Source organism: Prunus dulcis, chromosome 2 (assembly GCF_902201215.1).
Source record: "Prunus dulcis chromosome 2, ALMONDv2, whole genome shotgun sequence".
In the NCBI taxonomy this organism is placed as follows: Eukaryota; Viridiplantae; Streptophyta; class Magnoliopsida; order Rosales; family Rosaceae; genus Prunus; species Prunus dulcis.
Genome location: NC_047651.1, coordinates 1,526,225 through 1,547,070, shown reverse-complemented (window position 1 = coordinate 1,547,070; position 20,846 = coordinate 1,526,225). Strand labels below are relative to the sequence as shown.

General features: G+C 38.5%; 1 protein-coding gene across 2 annotated transcripts; it reads right to left on the bottom strand.

Moving 5' to 3' along the window:
- Window positions 1-435: 435 nt before the first annotated feature.
- On the bottom strand, window positions 436-1,895 carry LOC117618992 (protein TAB2 homolog, chloroplastic-like). 2 transcript variants are annotated; one of them, XM_034348804.1, is made up of 4 exons: window positions 1,624-1,895; window positions 1,347-1,490; window positions 638-900; window positions 436-479 (listed from the first exon to the last, which is right to left on the bottom strand). In XM_034348804.1, exons 1-3 carry the CDS (start codon window positions 1,835-1,837, stop codon window positions 641-643), a joined length of 618 nt encoding a protein of 205 aa, XP_034204695.1. In that variant the 5' UTR covers window positions 1,838-1,895; the 3' UTR covers window positions 436-479; window positions 638-640. The 2 variants fall into 2 exon arrangements, with proteins under 2 accessions (XP_034204695.1, XP_034204694.1); XM_034348803.1 differs by having other exon boundaries at window positions 457-479; window positions 601-900; window positions 1,624-1,892.
- Window positions 1,896-20,846: the final 18,951 nt, after the last annotated feature.

The following is a 20,846-nucleotide window of genomic DNA, read 5'->3' as shown; positions in this document are numbered from 1 at the left end:
CACAGCCAAAGTAAATAAAAATAACAATCCTCAATTTCTATAAATAAAAAAAGAATTAACTTCTGTTAGTTGTAGATGAGCAATTCGGTCAACAACCTATTAAAAAATTCATTCATTTTAAAAACAAAACTCTCTCTCCCTCAGGCCCTACTCTCCGCTGACCACCATCCCCCAGCACCTTCATCCCTCCCGCAACAACACCAACCCCATCGCCTAGAAGCTGCAGCTCCACACCCTTACCAAATCCATGTTTTGTTTTGAGCTTTTTTTCATAACTTTTGAGGGGTCAACATCATACATTGAATTAAATTTAAGAAACCGTGGTTCAGATGCTGGGAATCAGATTGGAAACCCGAACCCAAGTTTGCACGACACGTCGAACCCCGAACCTCAGACCCACCACAACATACAGACCCCGGATAATGAGCTTGATTTCCCGTTTTCAGCTTTTCTTAGAAATAGAATGATGCATATGTGATCTGAGACCAAGTCATAAAAATCAAAAAACCTTAATGAGAAAACTAAGCTCTAAAGGAATATTTGCAATAATTTCTGCAACTAGAAAGCATGAAGCTATATAACTGAGAAATTAATGTGTACAAGTAAGTTCTTCTTAAAATTTGTTTGGACTGATTACACTCTATACGGGTGGAGGTGGCAAGTCTAGTAGAAGCCAAAATCCAACACAATCATCCGAATCCAAGTCCCCCTGGATTGCAAGGAAGTGCAAACCTCCACATTCCTTCTTTGCTGCTTCCCAAGCTTCAGCTTCACTTGTTGTTTCAGGAGTTTTGTTGTAGGTAGCATAAATATATCGCCCAGAAATTCCAACAGAAAGAATCAAGCGAGCCCGTGACAAATCGGCTTCAATTGAACAAACTTCCAACCCATTCATCCAAGCTGCAACAGTTTATAGAAAGATGTGATTATGATCTCTTACGGTTAGAGGAACACCAGAAAATTGTACAAGACACAACAGGAATAAGATAGCAGATTCAAGGAGAACGTATCACAATATCCCATGAAGGAACCAAGTTTATCACTGCCACTCTTAAGGGTAGAATATCACTGGCTTGATAAAAAAAACTATGTCCATGTAGGATACTGTGATCTCGTCAAAGAACTTCACATGGTAAGTTGGTTGACGATCAATCTGGACTACAAATTCAAATTACAGTCCACTCGACCATTAACAATCTAGCAACATAATATGTTAGGCTATCTGTACGAAGAACATCTATCCAAAAATATTTGCAGTGTATAGATAGAGTGAAAATGCATAAGAAGAAAGAAATAATTATCTGGATACAGAAAGACCGGAAGATGATATTGGAGAGAATGTACACCTGCTAGAGGTTTAGCGCGTGAAGATGCAACAGCCAATCCTGGAATCAATGTCTTGTCATCAATTTCAATCCCCAACAAATCCAAATCTAGACTCGCACCAAACACAAGGTTTGAGTCCAAGGATGAGATTTCCTCTTGAACAGCTGAAAACAGGAGTTAGATTTAGTGTGGAAACAGGAAATGTTAAAAAGAAATATTGGATGGTTAGGGCAGGTGACAGGATGTGAGTTGTTATGTCTGTCAAGATCCAGAAATCTTCATCAGCAAGTCCTTTACCTGAAAAGGGCAATTGGACAAAGGCCCATTTCTCCCCAACAAGATTTTCTGGAAGTTCCATTGGGAATGGGTTATCTACTGCAAGGAGTGGCTTAGATCCTTTCTGGAAACCAGGATGGCGTGTGTATACAGTCTCGTAGCGTTCTTCCAACCATAAAAGTAACGAGAGACACTGAAAGAAGCAAAGTTCCAAGACAATAAGTAGACAGAGCATAGCAGTTTTACAAGAAAACCAAAGCCAACTCCATTACTACACTAATGTACACTAGTTCAAAAGACATGCAAGTTCTGCATCTGTGTTGTAGTATCACCACAATTGAACGTTACATATGATTTGAACGTCCATTGTAGTGTCTTGTTAACATAGGCTCCAAAAAAGGTGTGAACAATCATCGGTAATAATCTGTGTTTTATATCATTAAGTGGAACGAAATACTCGGATTAAGGGATTTCAACTACTTGGGATTGGAGAAAAAATCCATGTCAATAAGTGATGCAAAACGGAAGAGAAACTAGAAGAATAGAGCCTCCACAAGGAGAAAGGACACTATCAGTGAGACAAACATATACTAAATTTATCTAATGCTTACTACATTTAACCTCATCCTCCATTCTCATGCTCCATCATTATAGAGCCTACATTAGAGTTCACGAAAATATCTACTTAGACCGCTGAGCAAGAGTGTTAAGCACAGATAAGTCTTACCACTAATGTAGTCCAACATACATCAACACAATACAAAGGGCATTTCTTTCTGTGATAGTTTTTAAACAAAAGAAAACAATCAACATCAATTTTTCCAAAAGATATAGCTGGCTAAATGCCAATAGACGATTATGTCACGTACCAATCACCAGATAAAATAAAGAACCTTCAACTCTGTACCGGCCCTTTAAATTCACTAGGCTGTTATCAGCTGAACTTTCTAATTATTCATTAAATAAAATATAAATGATAATTAATATAATTAAATGTCTAAGAAATTACTTAATTGAAAATATTAAACTAAACAAACTAATTTATATATAAAACAAATAAAAAACAAACCATAAAGTAATTTAAAATAATTAATTACTATTTATTAAGTAATTTATGAAATTAGTTAAATATTTAAATACTAATTAATTACTAAAGAAAAAAAACTTAAAATATAATTACTAATTTAAGTAATTAAAAAAGGCTAATTTTACTTAATTATAAAAAAGAAACCATTGCCTATACTGTTAAAATATTCAAATATATTTAACGTGTATAGCCGTACGGCTGTACTATTTTAATATTCGTAAGAGTGTAGCTGCGCAGCTGTACTAGTAAAATATTCAAATATATTTCAAGAGTATAGCCGCATGGCTATACTGTTCATTAAAAAAAATTTAAAAATGGGACTATATATATAGCCTTGCGGTTGTACTATATATATTTTTTAAATAAAAAATAAAAGGAGCCGCCTACCACCTGGGCAGCCTTTTTTCCCCCACGAGTACAGCCAAAAAGGCCATACTATTAATTAAAAATAATTAAAAAACCACTGCAATATAGCCGTGCTCCCATACTATAACTATATACTGAAAATTTTGTAACAAACACATGTTAAAGAAGAAAAATATATATATATCTCTTATATTATATATTTATATATATAACTATTCATTCATTGTTTCTTGGTGAGGATACTTCCTTGCCAGTCGTGCCAATGGGTACGCTTTCGAGAGTTTAGTTTTTGGGACTTATAAGTTTTGGATGGTGGGTTTTGTAAAGCGTTCCTTAATTTCGGACTTGGCATCTGGTATTGATTTGTTTTGATATATATATATATATATATATATATATATACTTGAGTATGATGGTTTTGAGATGCATGGGATTTCTTGCATGGTTTTCTAAACGGTGGGGGTTATATTCCGTTGGTTTACACTGAACTGAATTTATTTTTGTCCACTCACAATTTTCTATTTTGCGCCCTCCAGCCAGTAGTTGACTGAGCTCCGCAACCGAGCCGGATCGTGCGCTTCCAAGCCTTGAGCCTTCGTAGGACTCTTTCTTCATGTTATTCCCTTTGAACTCTGTTTTGTTGAAATTGAAGTTCTTAGACTTACTCTGTTATCGCCCCTGTTAGGGTTTAAGCTGTGAGGTCGGAGGCCATTTTATTGTAAACTGTTTATTCGCTTTAAAGCATGCTGCTGGTTGGGATTATTTTATGTTTATGCAGGTTGAATTTTGTTGGGTTTGTTCAATTCACAGGGGGGACTCTGCCAAAATTTTGGTAGAGAGTCTTAGTTTTTAGTAAGTGGGCCCGGCATCAGGGTGATGTCGGAACAAAGACGGGGTCCGCTTCGGTTTTCTGGAAATTCCGGGGCGGGTCCTGTCAATAACTAACCACGTCCTTTATTTTAATGAAACAGACATTGAATATATATTCCACGTCGGTTTTTTTCCTATCGACGCCTTCAATACTTTTTATAACGTCATCCTCTAAAACAAAACCGACGTGGAAGATTGTTTTGTACGTCGATATAGAGTAATATTATGTCATTTTAAATCTTTTAGATGTTGGTTATTTAGAAAAAGTGACGTCTAACTCTATCAAAGAGCCTTCTTTGTGAAATTTAAACGACTAGTCTCGTAAGAAACAGACGTGGAAAAAGCTTAACACGTCGGTCTTTGTTATAATTAGCGACGTAGATAAATACATAAGCGTCGGTGATGTCGATTGCAGGATGTGGTTATCAGGTTACGATGGTTATTGAGAGATAAATGACATGTAATTTTCTTTACACGTATGTTGGTTTTTGTGAACGACGTCGTTTATGTTTTAGACGTCGGTTTCACATCGGTTATTTTCCTATCCACGCCTTTAATACTATTCATAACGTCATCCTCTGAAAAACAACTGACGGGGAAGATTGTTTTGTACGTCGATATTGAGTGAATTATGTCATTTTAAATCTTTTAGATGTCGGTTATTTAGAAAAAGTGATGTCTAACTTTGTCAAAGGGCCTTCTTTTTTAAATTTAAACTACGAGTCTCGCAAGAAACAGACGTGGAAAAGTCTTAACACGTCGGTTTTTGTTATAATTAGCGATGTGGATAAATACATAAGCGTCGGTGATGTCAATTGTAGGATGTGGTTATTTCAGGTTACGACGGTTATTGAGAGATAAATGACATGTAATTCTCATTACTCGTATGTTGGTTTTTGTGAACAAAGTCGTTTATGTTTTAGACGTTAGTTTCTTTGTTTGTTTAACATAGTATAAATTAACCACGACGGTTTCTATCTTATCCAAGTGTTTTTCCTTCATTTAGGGATGTGGAAAATTATCTGTACATCGGTTCTTCTTTTGATCTTGACATGTAATACTCCTTAGATGTCTTGTGTTTCATAAAACCGTCGTCTAATGTTGTATAAAATTTCATTTTAGGCTAATTATATAGTAAATAAACTTCGGTTATTAATAAATCTGGACGTTGAATGACTTAATGACGTCGGGTATTAACCGTTGTTGTTTTTTGTACAAAAGATGGCGGTCGATTTCACGATGGTTGGAAAACATGCTAGACGATGATGGTTTCCCATCATCTATTTCGATTTTTGTAGTAGTGTTTTCATTACATTTATGATTTTTGGGTTTATATATGTTCTGAAATTAGGTTTTTTTTTTTTTTTTTTCCTATGAGATTGGGGGCTTTGTGTTCTTGGGGCTTTAGGGGGAAGACATAGGAGAGAGAGACAGAGAGACAAAGAGAGAGTTTTGCTCCTAGTTTTGTACTGGGTTTGTCTCTTCTTGCTTTTTGGCAAGGTTTTGTTTTCTCCCTAGATTGGTTTGGGGTTTTCAATTGGCCTTTGGGTCATATACTTCTCTCTTTGTTTCTCTTTCTCTGAAACATCCTTTCAACTGGTTGAAAAGGAATTTTCAGAGAAAGAGAAACATGTCTATCCTAGATACCCTTTTTTTTTCTCTAGATTACCCAACCATCATTGTTCATAGATTTACTCATTGTACAATTTGGTACAGTTCCAAAATCTCAAGAACAAAACCTGCTAGGCCAATATGGTTCTTTATATACATACATCTATAGACACACACACACACACACATATATATATGATTGCAACCCAAGTCCCCAAGTCAATTAGGAGACTCACGTCAACACTCCTCCTCAAGTTGGTGCATATATGTCATCAATGCCCAACTTGGTAAGTGAGTCATAAAATACTCTTCCACAAATAGCTTTGGTTAAAATATCTCCCAACTGATCTTCTGATCTCACGAATGGTAGGCGAATAATCTTCTTCTCAAGTTTTTCTTTGATAAAATGTCTATCCACCTCAACATGTTTAGTTTGATCATGTTGAACTGGATTATGGGCAATATCGATGGCTGACTTGTAAAACCCTCATGTAAACTCCTAGGAGACTCACGTCAACACTCCTCCTCAAGTTGGTGCTTAGATATTTCGTACGCCCAACTTGACAAACGAGTCACAGAACACCATACTTGAGAAGCACAAATTGTAGAGAATGTCTTTTCGTCAACCATGAGCGAAACAAGTGACAAACTAAAGCAAAGTTTGCAGCGAAAACACAAGAGCAATCCCTAAAAAATAGGGCACATAGTAGAACACAAACCCTGTGAGCACGGCAATAAGTAAGGCAGAAAACCAAACCCTAAAAAATAGGGTAAGGCAAGGTAAGGCAAAGCATGGTAAGGCATGGCAAGGTAAAGCCAAACCTTGAAAAAATAAGGCAAGGTAAAGAAAGCCAAGAGCAAAGGTAAGTTCAACGGGCGTGACCACAACGGAAACACACCAACAAAAGGCATGAGCAACAATACTAGCACCATAACAGGCAGGAGCAACAATACTGGTACCAACAACAGCAACACAAGGCACTGGCACCAGCAAGAGCAACAAGGCAGGGACATAGCAGGCATCATCAACAGTAATCAACACTGTCCCCAGCAAGAGTCACAACAGATATGAGCAATGGTACTGGTACCACAAAGGACATAGTAGCCAGCAGCAATAACAATGACAAATACTTCCACTATCGCAAGGGAAGTAAATGTGATATGAGAATATGAGGAATTTGATGTGAGAAATTTGATGTAGGAATTGGATTTAAGAGGTATGTGTATAAGATTTGAGGGTATGTGTTTAGGGATTTGGATAAGAGGATTTGAGGACTTTAGATTTGAGGGATTTGGATTTGGGGAAAAATATGAGGAATTTGATTTAGGGTTTTGGATTTGAATATGAGAAATTTGAGATAAGGGTTTAGAGACAAAAACAACTTCTTTTCACTCCCCCTCTCACCCTGAAGAGAAGGGGTCGTCAGGGTAAAGAGATATGTAGTATCTTCATGTGACTACGTCAAGATAATGGGGATATGTCTGTAATCATATCATTTTCACTCCCCCTCCCCCCCTTGAAGAGGAGGGGAGGAGAGCACTTAAATTTCAAGAAGAACGCAAGCACAGGTCACAAGAGAACCTAGCTCTGATAAAACATGCAAAAATATGAATATGGTTTGAATGTATTAGGTTTAATTTATTCTTCTCCATAAGGAGGCATATATAAGAGTTTACATATGGGCTTTATAAGGAATTAGATACAGTAAATAATTAGGAAAGTATCTCTTAATTATACAATGATTTATCAACTATATAAAAAATAGGAAAGTAAATTCCTTAATTAATCAAGGAAGTAAATCTCCTTGATTAATGAGGAGACTCACGTCAACACTTTGGACTTTAGATTAGGCCTCATCATTTGGCCCGCGGGCTCATGAGCCGATTGGGGCCCTCCCGGCCCATCTCAAAGCCCAGCCCGGCCCGTTATGGGCTTTGAGATGGCCCTGCCCTCCTTGGGCCGAACTAGGCTTGGGCTTGGGTGTCTGAAGCCTGGCCCGGCCAGCCCACAAAAGCCCGGCCCGTTAGGCCCACATATATATATAATTATGTATAAATAAGAGTTTATGTTTAGGATTATATCACTTAAATCACATATATAATTTGTTTCATTTCCTTTCATTTACTTTTCTTTACTCATTCCTAGTTTATAATTGGATGATTAGCACATTAATTTGTGTAAATTATTAATTCAACAATTATATATATATATATATATAAGATGAACAACATATCACATCACCAAATATAATCATATCACGAAACATAATCGTACCACCAAATACAATCATGCTTTTCTTGAACACATCACCAAATATTTGCATATTTATTCATACCATCCTTTAATTTTTTTTTTTTTGATACTTAGTATTTTTTAAAATGATTTCTTAAAACGTATTACGATCTAATTATGTAATAACCTCAAAAATAATACTTGGTTTTATTATTTTTGTGAAAAATCTTATAAGTTGTGTGACTTTATTGGATGTTTTATGAATTTGGTTTGAAGTTAAAATATTGGAATTAAGTGAGTTTAATCTCAAATTTGGACTAAAATGCCTTTATGATTAAGTTTATGATTTTTTTTTTAATGAAGTAGGGCCCGTTGGGTTTAGCCCAGCCCGGCCCGATGGGCTTTCTCAAGCCCAGCTCATGGGTCGGGCTTGGGCTTTGAATTTTCTAAAAAAATCCGGCCAGGTCTGACCCGATATTTTCTCTATCCTCTTTAAAGCCCTGCTCTGTCTGGCCCGGTCCTGCCCAAGTCTATTAAATTTGGGCCAGGCTAGCCCGGCCCTGCCCAGCGACGAGCCCTACTTTAGATTTAATTCTCATAGTTACAAGACAAGAAAAGATTGAAGAAGCCATTAACGCCAGATTTGCGGGCTTCTTTTCTCAAGAACGAAAAAAAAAAGATCATGTTCTTTGAAACTGCTGTTCCATCTAAGTTGTCGTCTATTATGTGTTCAATGGTGGACCTACAGAGGCGAAAGGAGGTGTAGTTGCACCTCCCCTCGCCGGAAAAAGCCATGGATGTGCTGGATTTTCCCTTTTGCTTTCTAGCGTTTTAAAAGGTGTTATCAAGGCACATCTCGTTGAGTGCGACGATCTGAGGCCTCCTGAAATCGCGAATGGCAAGTTACACGATTGAGGCACACGCTGTGTTGTAGAGGAGGAGTTGCAAAGGTGTGTCGCTGATGGAGGCTCTAGTTCACGAATGAAGAAGACAACCCTATTTTTATTTGTCAAAACGGCGTCGTCCTTGATTTATGTTTAATGGTTTAAATGAAGTGTTTTCAAAAAATTCAAACTCTTCGTTTTTGGTGCAAACCGTTTCAAGATTCATTGTTTGGCTTCAATTGCTTGTTGTTATAATAAATATTTCATTATAATAATAATAATGTAATACCAAAAGGCTTACCTCAATGCTCCCAATTTGAAGAAGCCCATCTGTCAAAAAAATTAAATAATAAAAAACAACAACGAAGAAGAGTCCTTGCACAATGATTTCAAATCACAATTTGATATTAGAGTTTTTGTTTAATTAGGATTTGATTGATACTACTTGTTTGTTGATCTAATCTTTTTACTGTGATAATATATTTTTATTATTAATTTTGTATTTATTTTATCGTGCTAATCAATCTTTAAATTAACTAAGGGTCTGGTTTTCATAATATGTTTTTTATTGGGAGTATCAAAATCATTATTGCCCCTCTCTTGAAAAATTTCTGGATCCGCTACTAATTGTGTTAGAAGATTTTTGGTAAATAAAGCTTTTATTTTTTAGTAGTCATAGTTTCAAGTTCTTTCTTATTATTATTTATTTTTTAGTGTCAATTGTGTTAGAAGATTTTTTATTGGTAAATAAAGGTTTTATTTTTATGTGGTTATGATTTCAAATTCTGCCTTTTATTTATATTTTTTGTGTCGGTGGGCTTTATCAAAAGTAACTGACATATGGTTGAAATATCAGGAATTTGTAAATTGATATGAAATTGCATTCTCAGTAAATTATGGGAATGCAATATCATCTTGCCTTTAGAACATGACAGAAACAAAATATTTTATGCACAACACAGACTTAAGAGATTCAATAGCACTGTTCCCTAGTAAGCTGGAAATATTGCCAAGACTTTATATCATCTTTGTCTCCTCTTGACAGAATAGGCTAGCTAGTTCCTCAAGTAATATATATTAAAGATTAGGAAAATTATATAGTTTTTGTTCTTATGTCAATTGTCAAGGTGATCAATTTATTTTCATATGCAGATTCTTCTTGTGTGAAACCACACACACATATATATATATATATATATATATATATTGGGGAATATTTAGTTCTTAACATAGATAGTTAAGTCTATATATAAATATATATATATATATATATAAATTACGTGTTATACTTTCATAAATATTATCATTAATAAATATATACTTTAAATAAATATCTAAATATGTTTTATTTTCGTTGCAACTCCTTCATATTATCAATACTTGGTGGCTAAGTTTAAAGTTGTAGTAATCAACTTTGATTGATATTAGTGATAGACACGTCCATTTTTTTATATAGCCAAAGCAGCACTATCACCTTGTGAGCTGTCATCTGTATGTCTTGAGTTTGCTTAGCTTTGAACACCTCATGCTATAATTTCTTATAGCTGGCAACATTACAGTCATATGCACATGCTAATTGATACCACCTACTTGATGTGCCCACTTTCCCCTTCTATCTCATCTTTAGCCGACTCTTATTGTATTATAAATAGGAACTGTTGATGCTCTTTTCGAGAGGTCAACTTAGATAGAGGTGGAATGGTGGATGATGGGTGAAGGTGATGACCTTCAACATGTGTGTGAAGATTTGGGCAAGCGATAAATATAAAGAAGATGAGATATACGTGGTTCACCCTTAATGAATGGGCTACATCCACGGAGAAGTATGTTTTAATTATAATAATGTTTGTTTACATTTGTACAAGGAGATTAGACCCAAATATAAAGATAACAAGTGAGAAGCCCAGTCTAGTGATCTAGAAGAGAGAGTCCAAGGCCTAAGGGTCTAGATCCAAGACCTTTTTCTAAGTGGAGAGTGGTCTTCTTTTATAGGTGAGGGGGAGTCTTCATCTCTTGTAGTTTTTTGATGTGGGACTCCTCTTGCTTTGCTTAGAGTTGTGACTTGTGGTAATGCCTCTTTGGCTAAGTTGATGACCTCTCAAAGCATGGCACGTGGATGATCTAGTCAAGCTAGTTGCTCGGTCAGTTACGGTACCAACAGGAACCATTTCCTTAACTTAGTTTTAGGACATGCATGGTAGTGCATGATAGAACAAGAAAGTGATAGAGAGAAGAAAAAAGAGGAAAAATATTAGAAAGTGTTGGTAGAAGGAACTCAAGGTGTTGGATTGTATGACAGGACCCGCCCCGAATTCCCCGAAACCCGAGACGAATCTTGTGGAAATTCTGACATCACCCCGATGCCGTGCCCACTTACTAAAGACCGAGACTTTCTACCAAAATTTTGGCATAGTCTCCCCTATAATTTGAACAATCCCAAAAATTTCAACCTACATGAAACACATTGAATATCCATAACTAGCCACATGCACAATGTATCAACATGCCTTCACAATATTTGAAACCAAACTACCAACAAAGTCCTTAAGCCAGATAATACCTTAAACAAGGCAAATAATAAACTCAAACACACTTATAAATGCCAAAAGCAATTTACATCATCTAACTTTCCAAACTACCCAACATGCAAGGTTTTAACCTCCTAACACAATCACAAGTAGTTTAAGGCCTCATCCCAAATCGTACATTAATCCAAAATGAGTTTTATACCTAGCTTGACCAGAACACATTTACACAATTCTCCCACAGCCAAACGGAAGTATGAACAATTACTCACTCGCATCTCATTTTCAACCGAATTTCAAGACCAACGACAAGGTCAGAACCAATCTCAGTAGAACAACATAAATAACATTTAGTCCGCGGCTGCAGCTAGGCACTACCCTAGGCTGCCTACGTACCCTTACTGAACGATCAAGCCACACGTATTTCTTTCCAACAAAAATCCTGGTTCCAATAACATATAAACCATTATAGCCATACAAATTAATACATTCTAGAATTATTCCTTTCCCTTTTCCCTTGAATCACATCCTACCAAATACAATCCTTTATTCATCCCCTTGTAATCACACAATCTCCCTATACGCCTGAAAATCCAACGCCGCGCATGGAGTCTGTCTCACAAGCCGGAAGAATCCCACGTCGCGTGTGAGACCTAATAATCACATAACCTTCCCATACGCCAGAAAATCCAACGTCGCGTATGAGGTTTGTCTCAAGTAGGAAAATCCAACACCACGTGAGACATAATAATCACATAATCTCCCCATACGCTGAAACATTTAACGCCACGTATGGGGCCTGTCTCACGCCGGAAAATCCAACGCCACATGAGACCTAATAATCATATAATCTCCTTATACGCCAGAAAATCCAACGCCCGTATGGAGCCTGTCTCACGTTGGAAAATTCAATGCCACGTGAGACCTAATAATCATATAATCTCCCCATACGCCGGAAAATCCAACGCCCCGTATGGGGTTTGTCCCATGCCGAAAAATCCAAAGCCACATGAGACCTAATAATCATATAATCTCCCCATACGCCGGAAAATCCAACGTTGCGTATGGGGTCTGTCTCACGCCAGAAAATCCAACGCCACGTGAGACCTAATAATCATATAATCTCCCCATACGCTAGAAAATCTAACGCCGCATATGGGGTTTGTCCCACGCTGGAAAATCTAATGTCACGTGAGACCTAGTATCTGAGGGATGGTACTCAACATATATAATCTGTATCTCGAATAATTATAACTCTCAATTATCTAAATTAATAATAGAGATATTTTCAATTTAATGATACCAGTCTATAGTAGACTGCAACATAATTTAATCAGTGAATATAATATTATTTTTAGACCAACGGTCATGCACATAAACATAAATTTCATAAAGATCCTAGAGCAATTTAAATATTATTCAACGCTTGTTTTCACACAAATTCCATAAGATACTGTACTACACAACTGGAACATTATACTTTATTTATAATCAAATAATATTAATTAATGATATGCAACAACCATTAGGGAAAATCCTAAATCAAATCAATTACCAATTTAACCTCAAATGACAATAAAGATTTGATAAAGAGGTTATACTAATACCTTCCGAACGGTGAAACTACCTTGGAAGACTCACGGTCAACTGAGGGGTCCAACTACCCCAACTTGGTCAAAGGGGCCCACGAGCCCACGACCGCCAAATTCTGATCCGAAAGTTCCTATGGGTTCTACAAGATTTAGGATACTCGTCCTGCAAGTTTGGTCCGGATCGGACGGTCGGATTGCACACGATTGCACAATCGGACGGTTATTGTAAAACATAAACTTCAAATAATTAAATTGGAACATCTGAGGCTCCGATCCACGATCCGTGAATTCCTACACGATCCAAGGAATGCCTAGATCCACATTTAATAAATTCAAGACAATCCAACGGTTCAAACCTATCAAACTTGGATAACGCACAATAGGCGAAATCCGTTTGATACTCAAATGGTATCCAAATTGAAATCTGAGCACCTATACGTGCTCGTGAGAACCTGGGGATCACATCGGGGCACAATGCCTCTTTTCTACAGTGTCCATGCACCGCCACACTCGCCGGCAGCGCGTGGGTGTCCAAAGCGATAACCTTTCGCCGGAAAAACTCCAAATGACGACTCAAGACTCCTACCCTAGGTGTAACACCCTATTTGGAACCACTTTTGTTCTTGGACCTACCCTACAAAGTGAGAGGAAGTGGCTGGAATTGCGATCTCAAAATCAGCCAAAATCCAATTCGAAATTCAAGCTACCTACGCTCAAAATTGATGCAATCATACCCAACCATCAGCTAGAGCACGAAGAATAGGTAGAAATCCATACTTTACTCATCAAATTTGGTGTATAATTGAGAGAGAATGAGCAACGGGAACTTTTGTCAAAAATCGGCGCAACGGGCAGGACGACGGCTTGCGGCGGGAAGAGGATGGGGTGTGACGGCGGAGCTGGGCTGGTCTTTTTGGCACCGGTCACGTGGCCTCTTGTTGCCGGAGGTGGCAGCTGCAAATCCGATCAGGGGGTGGTTTTCACGCAGAGGGAGGAGGGCTCGTGAGGGAGAGAGAGAGAGAGAGAGAGAGAGAGAGAGAGAGAGAGAGAGAGATAGAGGAAAAATATGATTTATCAAAAACCAACTTTGAAAAATTTACGATTTTGCCATTGGCGAGTATCTTTTTCGTTACAACTCCGATTCGAGCCCACTACATGTCTACGGACTCATATCGTCGTGCTCTACGCAAGGTATAGCTGAAATTCCTAAATTCCTTCCTGGTCAAAAAGTCAACTTTAAACTCAATAAAATATTCTAGGGGTAAAATGGTCTTTTATCTACATAAATTAATAATTACCAATTTATTTAGAACCGGGTCGTTACATTGTAGAGTTATCTTACGTTGTAAAAACATTGGAATCAAGGTAGGAATTTCTTGGGGATCTTTACAGAAGATTGATTTAATTAAATTTCATAAGCTCTATATTATGTGTGCTATTATAATGGGTGCTCTTGATATTGTATAATGTTCTTGATATCGGATGTTTACATATTGTGAACTATTTGAATAATGTTGGTATAATTATATATACATTTGTGATGTTTTAAATGGTTACATTGTTGTGAGATACATGAGATATGTGAAAGACATAATTATATCATGTCATGGAAATTGGTTGGAGTTGTTGGGTTAAGAAAATAATGATAGAAAAGAGGGTAATGGAAATAGTCTTTTGTGTAGTTGAGTCTAACTCTTGGCATGTACCAGGTCTCAAGGCTCCCACAGTGCACATGGTTTTTATTGAGTGATTCGGGACTGTCGACAGGGAGTTAAACAAGATGACTAAAAAAGGGGAATTATGAGATGATTGAAATGAGTGTTAGTTCATATAAATGGGCATTTGGGACCAAGTGGTATAAGCATGGTATGGGACATGCAGATCTGCTTGTCCAGTTATATGAATTAACGGGAGTAGATGAAGAGCATTCGTTCATGCATTATTTTTAATAATGTGATATTTGGTTGTATGATTACATGTCACTTAATTTAGTTATATCAATCTACTGTGGTAAGGTCTCATGTTCCTACTGAGCGGAGGTTGCTCATTCCTCACCCTGTTTAATTTTTCAGATGAATTAGTGGGCAAGAAAAGGACTAAACCAATTGATGCTGAATTAGATGAGAGTGATAGAGATTTGTTTATTAATTGTAAAGTTGTAAGATTTTTGGAGCTATTTTTACAAGAGAAGTTTATTTTAAACTATATTTCGGCTTCTTTTTATCTTATTTTACTTCTCATGCATCGGGCTCGGGGTTTTCCCCAACCCCCGGGTCCGGGCCGTGACATCTTGTTCCTGGTTTTCTTTCATGAATCATTAGGAAAAACTCCATGCTTGGACTCTTTGTCCCTTGTTGAGATTGAGGAGTGGGTTTAAGGAAGTTTTCTTGGGAGCCATAATCATTTTTAAACATATAGCATATAAGGGATTTGTCCATCTTGGCATCTTCCCCTTTGAGTGTGGCCAACAATGGAGATTTGTCTTGGGAAAGTCTCATGCCTTATTCCTTTTTGGAAAAAAGGATATAGTTTTAGAAGTGGGCCCGATATCGGGGTGATGTTGGGAATTTTTATAGGATTCATCTCGGGTTTCGGGAAATTCGAGGCGGGTCCTGTCATATACATATTAAGAAAAGTGAATGTTGTATTTCACAGGGAAATATTATTTAGTAGATGCTGGGTACCCATAAAAGAGAGGTTATTTGGGACCATATAAAGGCGAAATGTATCATCTCCTGGATTTTTGTAGGGGAAGCAAACCATCGGATTATAAAGAGGTATTCAATCATGTTCATTCTTCTCTTAGAGCATTATTGGAAGAACCTTTGGAGTATGGAAGAAAAGATGGAAAATTTTAAGGGATATATGCTTAATTATCCGTTCAACAAGCAAGTGAAAATAGTCATTGCTACAATGACACTTCATAATTATATAAGGAGGCATGCCCAACGTGATAGACATTTTGATGCTTCAAAAGATATCTTAAGTGAAGAGATAGGTGGGGATGTTGATGTACAACAAGAACTTCATAGTCTTCATGACAATGGAACACAAGAGATGGAAGCATTGAAAAATAGCATCGCTACAAGTTTAATGAATACATCTAATTAGCATCTTTTATATCGTAGTGATCTCTTTGGGCATGTTAAAATTGAATTATTTGTTCTGCTAAGCCCTCAAAACACATTGTTATTATTAATATATATAACAATATTTAGAACTACTTTTATTACAATATTAATTTATAATTTATGGTAATATAAGTGTGCTAATTGTAGATTACAATTTATGATATAAAAAAAAAAGAAGTGTAAATTGAAAAAGAAAAAAGTTTATGTTTTACTTCTTTTAAAGTGCAAAAAGAATGAAGAAAATAACAAACAGTTTCATCATCATGCCCTTTTCAGTCATTATACATACTAAAAGCACTTCTGATAAAAATTTACCAAACACTTTGACTATTCACAATAGTTTTTCATATACAATTTATCAAACTCCTAGCTGCTTTTTTTCGCAGCACAGCAGAAGCATTTATTTTATATTTTTTTTTTAAAGCACAGCAATGCCAAACTAGCCCTTAATTGGGGAAGAAGCTCGACTGGGGTACACAAGAGTTTGTCATGTACGTTTGCACAAGTTATGGCCCACGTGCCATGCCAAGCAAATATGCAATCCGTCACACAGAAAGATCGTAGTGAGCCCATAAAATGTACTGGCTCTATGAACCCGCTCTTATTATCCCGTCGAGTGCCATTTGGCCTGGCCATATAGCCTATTGTAATACGGCAAAGCTCGAGCACAATCATGCCAAGTGGAAAACTTTTATTGAAAGGACCCGCCCCGAATTTTTCCAAAACCCGGGACGAACCCTTTGAAATTCCTGACATCACCCCGATGCCGGGCCCACTTACTAAAGACCGAGACTTTCTGCCGAAATTTCGGCAGAGTCTCCCCTATAAATTGGACATTTCCCAAAATTTCACCTGCATAAAAACACATTTAATATCCCCAACTGGCAGCATGCACAATATAATTTCATGCAATTCACACAAATGGCCTTCGGCCTTCCATTAAATCTCAACCAACTACCAAACAATTCGAATACAAATTATGACTAATATTTGGTCTGCGGCTGCACCTAATGACCTTAGGCTGCCTACGTACCCTCCTTGAGGGATCAAGCCACACGTAGTTCTTCCATACAACCCAATTCCACACTTAGGCGATACCTCATTTCCTTTCTCTGTATTCCACATAATCTCCCCATACGCCGGTACAACCAACGCCACGTATGGGGTCTGTCAACACGCCGGATAACCTACGCCACGTGCGACCATGCCATACTATCACATATCTCCCCATACGCCGGTACAACCAACGCCACGTATGGGGTCTGTCTCAACGCCGGATAACCTACGCCACGTGAGACCTACACGTCATATCACATAACTCCCCATACGCCGGTACAACCAACGCCAACCAACGCCGGATAACCTACCACGTCCCCATACGCCGGTACAACCAACGCCACGTATGGGGCCTGTCGACACGCCGGATAACCTACGCCACGTGCGACCTCAACACAATATCACAATATCTCCCCATACGCCGGTACAACCAACGCCACGTATGGGGCCTGTCTCAACGCCGGATAACCTACGCCACGTGAGACCTGACTTTCACTTGGTGGTGCTAGTAGTGTAACCAAGATCCGGGGAAGTACTTAAGGTAGTGCGTATAGCACTCCAAACTGATATTCTAGACTCTTTTGTACCCTCGTACAAACATACATAATTTTAATTATATAAACAAATATTCTAATATTGCGTGAACCCCAACAATAGTCTAGCACCAGATAATCCCCCTGGGAAGGTGAGATTACTCCGGGAGACTCACGGTCAACCAAGGGTCAAACTACCCTAACCCTGGTCAAACGGGCCTACGGGACCTACGACCTCCAAATTCCGATCCGGAAGTTCCTATGGGTTCTATAAGGTATAGGACACTCGTCCTGCAAGTTTGGTTCAGATCGGACGGTCGGATCGCTCACGATCGTACGATCTAACGGTTAATATAAAATATAAACCTTAAATTATTGAATCGGAACATCCGGGGTTCCGATTCACGATCCGTGAATTCCTACACGATCCTAGAATTACCCCTATTAACATATCTTAAATTTGGGACCATCCGACGGTCCCAACCTATCGAACCCGGATAACGCCCGATAGGCGATATCCGTTCGATAGTCAAACGACGTCCGAATTGAGATCCGCGAAATCCTACGCGCTCGTGACGGCACGAGGACCTCAAAACTGCCCAGAGACACGCCACCACCCTGGCCCACGCGCCGCCACACGCGCGGGCAGACCGGGTGTCCAAAGCGATTACGGTCCGTCGAAAAATCTTGGAACCGAGACTCCAAACTCCTACCCTAGGTAAAACACCCTATTTGGAGCCACTTTTGTTCTTGGACCACCCCCAAAAAGTGGCCGGAAATGGCCGATTACGGCGGCCGAAGTTCGGCCGATTTTCAATTCGAAAATCGAATTGCCTACGCTACGAATCGATCAATTCCTACCCTACCATCAGCTAGAACATGCAGAGAGGATGAATTTCCATACCTGGATCGCCAGAAATGGCGGCCGGAGGAGGGAGATCGGAGCCGGCGAAGTTTCGGGCGAAAATCACCATTTTCCGGCGGCTGGAGCGGCGGCCGATCTCGGGGGAGGGCTGGGTCGTGACGCCGAGGCCGAGCCGGTCCTTTTGGCACCGGTCCCGACCGCAGCCGCGGCCGGTGGCCGGAGATACGAAGAGAGAGAGAGAGAGGGCCGACGGGAGAGAGAGAGAAGTCGCGGGGGAGAGAGAGAGAGAGAGAGAAAAAAACCAGATTTTTATAAAAAATCCCATTTCAAAATATTTACGGTTGTGCCACTGGGTTTCTTTTGACCATATCTCTCTCGTTACAACTCCGATTCGAGCCCACTACGTGTCTATGAACTCGTCTCAGTACGACCTATCCAAAAATACCAATCACTACCCCAAACTCCCTCCGGTTAAGAATATGACCAAAATGCCCTTAATAAATACATAATTTAAATAAGAGTTAAATTTGGGGTCGAGGTGTTACATTTATCTTGTTACTAAGCCACACTACAAGCTTAAGTGGGCCCAAGCTACGTGAATGTCTGGGGATTGCTGAGCGGGTTGTGGTATGAATAGTTACGAGTGTTCATGAGGCTCATTGATGGTCCAAGGAGTGGAAGTTTTGGGTACTTGGGAGCATCAAAACTCAAGCCTATTTCTTGAGCCCAAACATATGGGTAAGCATGAGAGAGAAAATGTGGCCCATCACAGTAGGAAATGGCCCAGTATCTTAAAAATATCTCAAGAAAAGTCTCCAGCACATTACTAGATCCAAATCCAAAACAAGCTATTGTTAAAACCAAAGGAAACCTATGTGTGTGGGTTACTGGAAGTGAAACACCCTTCAGACCAGCACTTTTACCCATTTCTTTCCTCCAGCTCGTGCCAGAAAATAAGAAATGCCAGGGATGAAAGGTTTGTATAGGCCAACTGCAGGAAGACTTTGGAGGTCCAAAAAATCTTATCCCAATGTGTTTGGATTAAGGAAATTTCACAAAAGAATGTTGAATTGGAAGAATTAAGTGAAGGGAAAATGGAGAAGAATACTTTGCAAAATTGGGGAGAACCAGCTAGGGTTTTTTTTGGAAAGAAGGAGCTTCCAACACTTATAAAAATGGGCATCACTTAACCAGCAGAACAACACATCCAGAGCCAGCAAGCATTCTCACTCACTGATGGAACCTTCAATTTCAATCCATGTTCTCCCATCCTCTTTTCTCTTCCAAAAAACCATCTACAGCACGACCAAGCAATCGTGAAACTGCTGGAAAATCTTCTTAGGCCACTCATCCCTTCATCCCCATTCTCCCTCTCTTCCTTCATCAAACCTTCCCAAATCTCGTTCTCCCCTTGCTTTGAACCTCTGTTTCTCATAAGAAATCCAAGCTCTCTATCTCTAATGCTAAATTCATAAAGGATCAGCTCCTATGTCACAAGTTTCTCAGGCCAAGCCATAACATGGACCTATAAGCAGATGTCTCTCTTGTTGGTGAAAGAAACTAAAGTGCTTCTTAAGGCTCTATGAACTTTTTGAAGCACTCTTGGAGCCTGATTCTTGAACTCAGGCACATGGGCAACTTCACACATTTACTCTTTACAGCAACCTAGGCCCATTTGCAGCTGCTGGAACGAAAAAGCCCATACAATAACCAAACAACAAAGACTGTAAACAATTCTTGTTTTCATTTGGATAACACGTCAAGGGAAAGTGACGAAGCCTATTATTAGGTTTTCTTGGTTCCATTTCTTCTTCGTTTGGGCATGGCGGAAGAGATTGGTGGGGTCGGCTGATTTTCCATTGAAGAGGCCCAGAGAGGAAGAGGAGAACAGAGTCTCTTTGGCCTCAAATGTGCCCATGGACTATATTGCCCTCCAATTATGTTGCACATGTGTCTCACGTGTCAGTTTTGATGGAATTTGAGATGGAATGTGATAAAATCTAACGGCAAGTGTTAAATTGGTCATTTTAATTAATTCGGGTTAATTGGCTAAATTTGTGTTGCTTTCGACAATCTACTCTATTATAAATTTAAAACATAAGTAAAGATAAAAACACACAATCCCACCCTCATCTCAGCTCTTACTCTCCCACTCCCCTTAAACCTCCCCTCTATTTTTGTCCTCCCCCACGAGAACATAAACACATAGTTTCCTTCATTTTTTTAATTATTTATTAATGTTTTAATTTATATGAACAATTTTACCTTTCAATTTAATAACAATATTATTATTAACAATCTTTAACAATGAGATTGTTTTGATACCAAAATGATACCCGGGCAAAAATTAAAGGATCATTTCAGTCAAAAACCGCAGATTAAAACCTCCAAACTCCCAACCCCATAAACATACTTTAGTGGTAGGTAGGTAATGGTAGATAAGCAAACCATGCACTATACTATAGACTGGTTGATACAATATCCCTTGTAT

Coding starts and splice junctions, on each gene's coding strand:
- LOC117618992 (XM_034348804.1), bottom strand. CDS start 1,837: ATGCTCTGTCTACTTATTGTCTTGGAACTTTGCTTCTTTCAGTGTCTC. Junction 1,491..1,623: donor TGTCCAATTGCCCTTTTCAG/GTAAAGGACTTG, acceptor TCCTGTTTTCAG/CTGTTCAAGAGGAAATCTCA. Junction 901..1,346: donor ACGCGCTAAACCTCTAGCAG/GTGTACATTCTC, acceptor AAACTGTTGCAG/CTTGGATGAATGGGTTGGAA.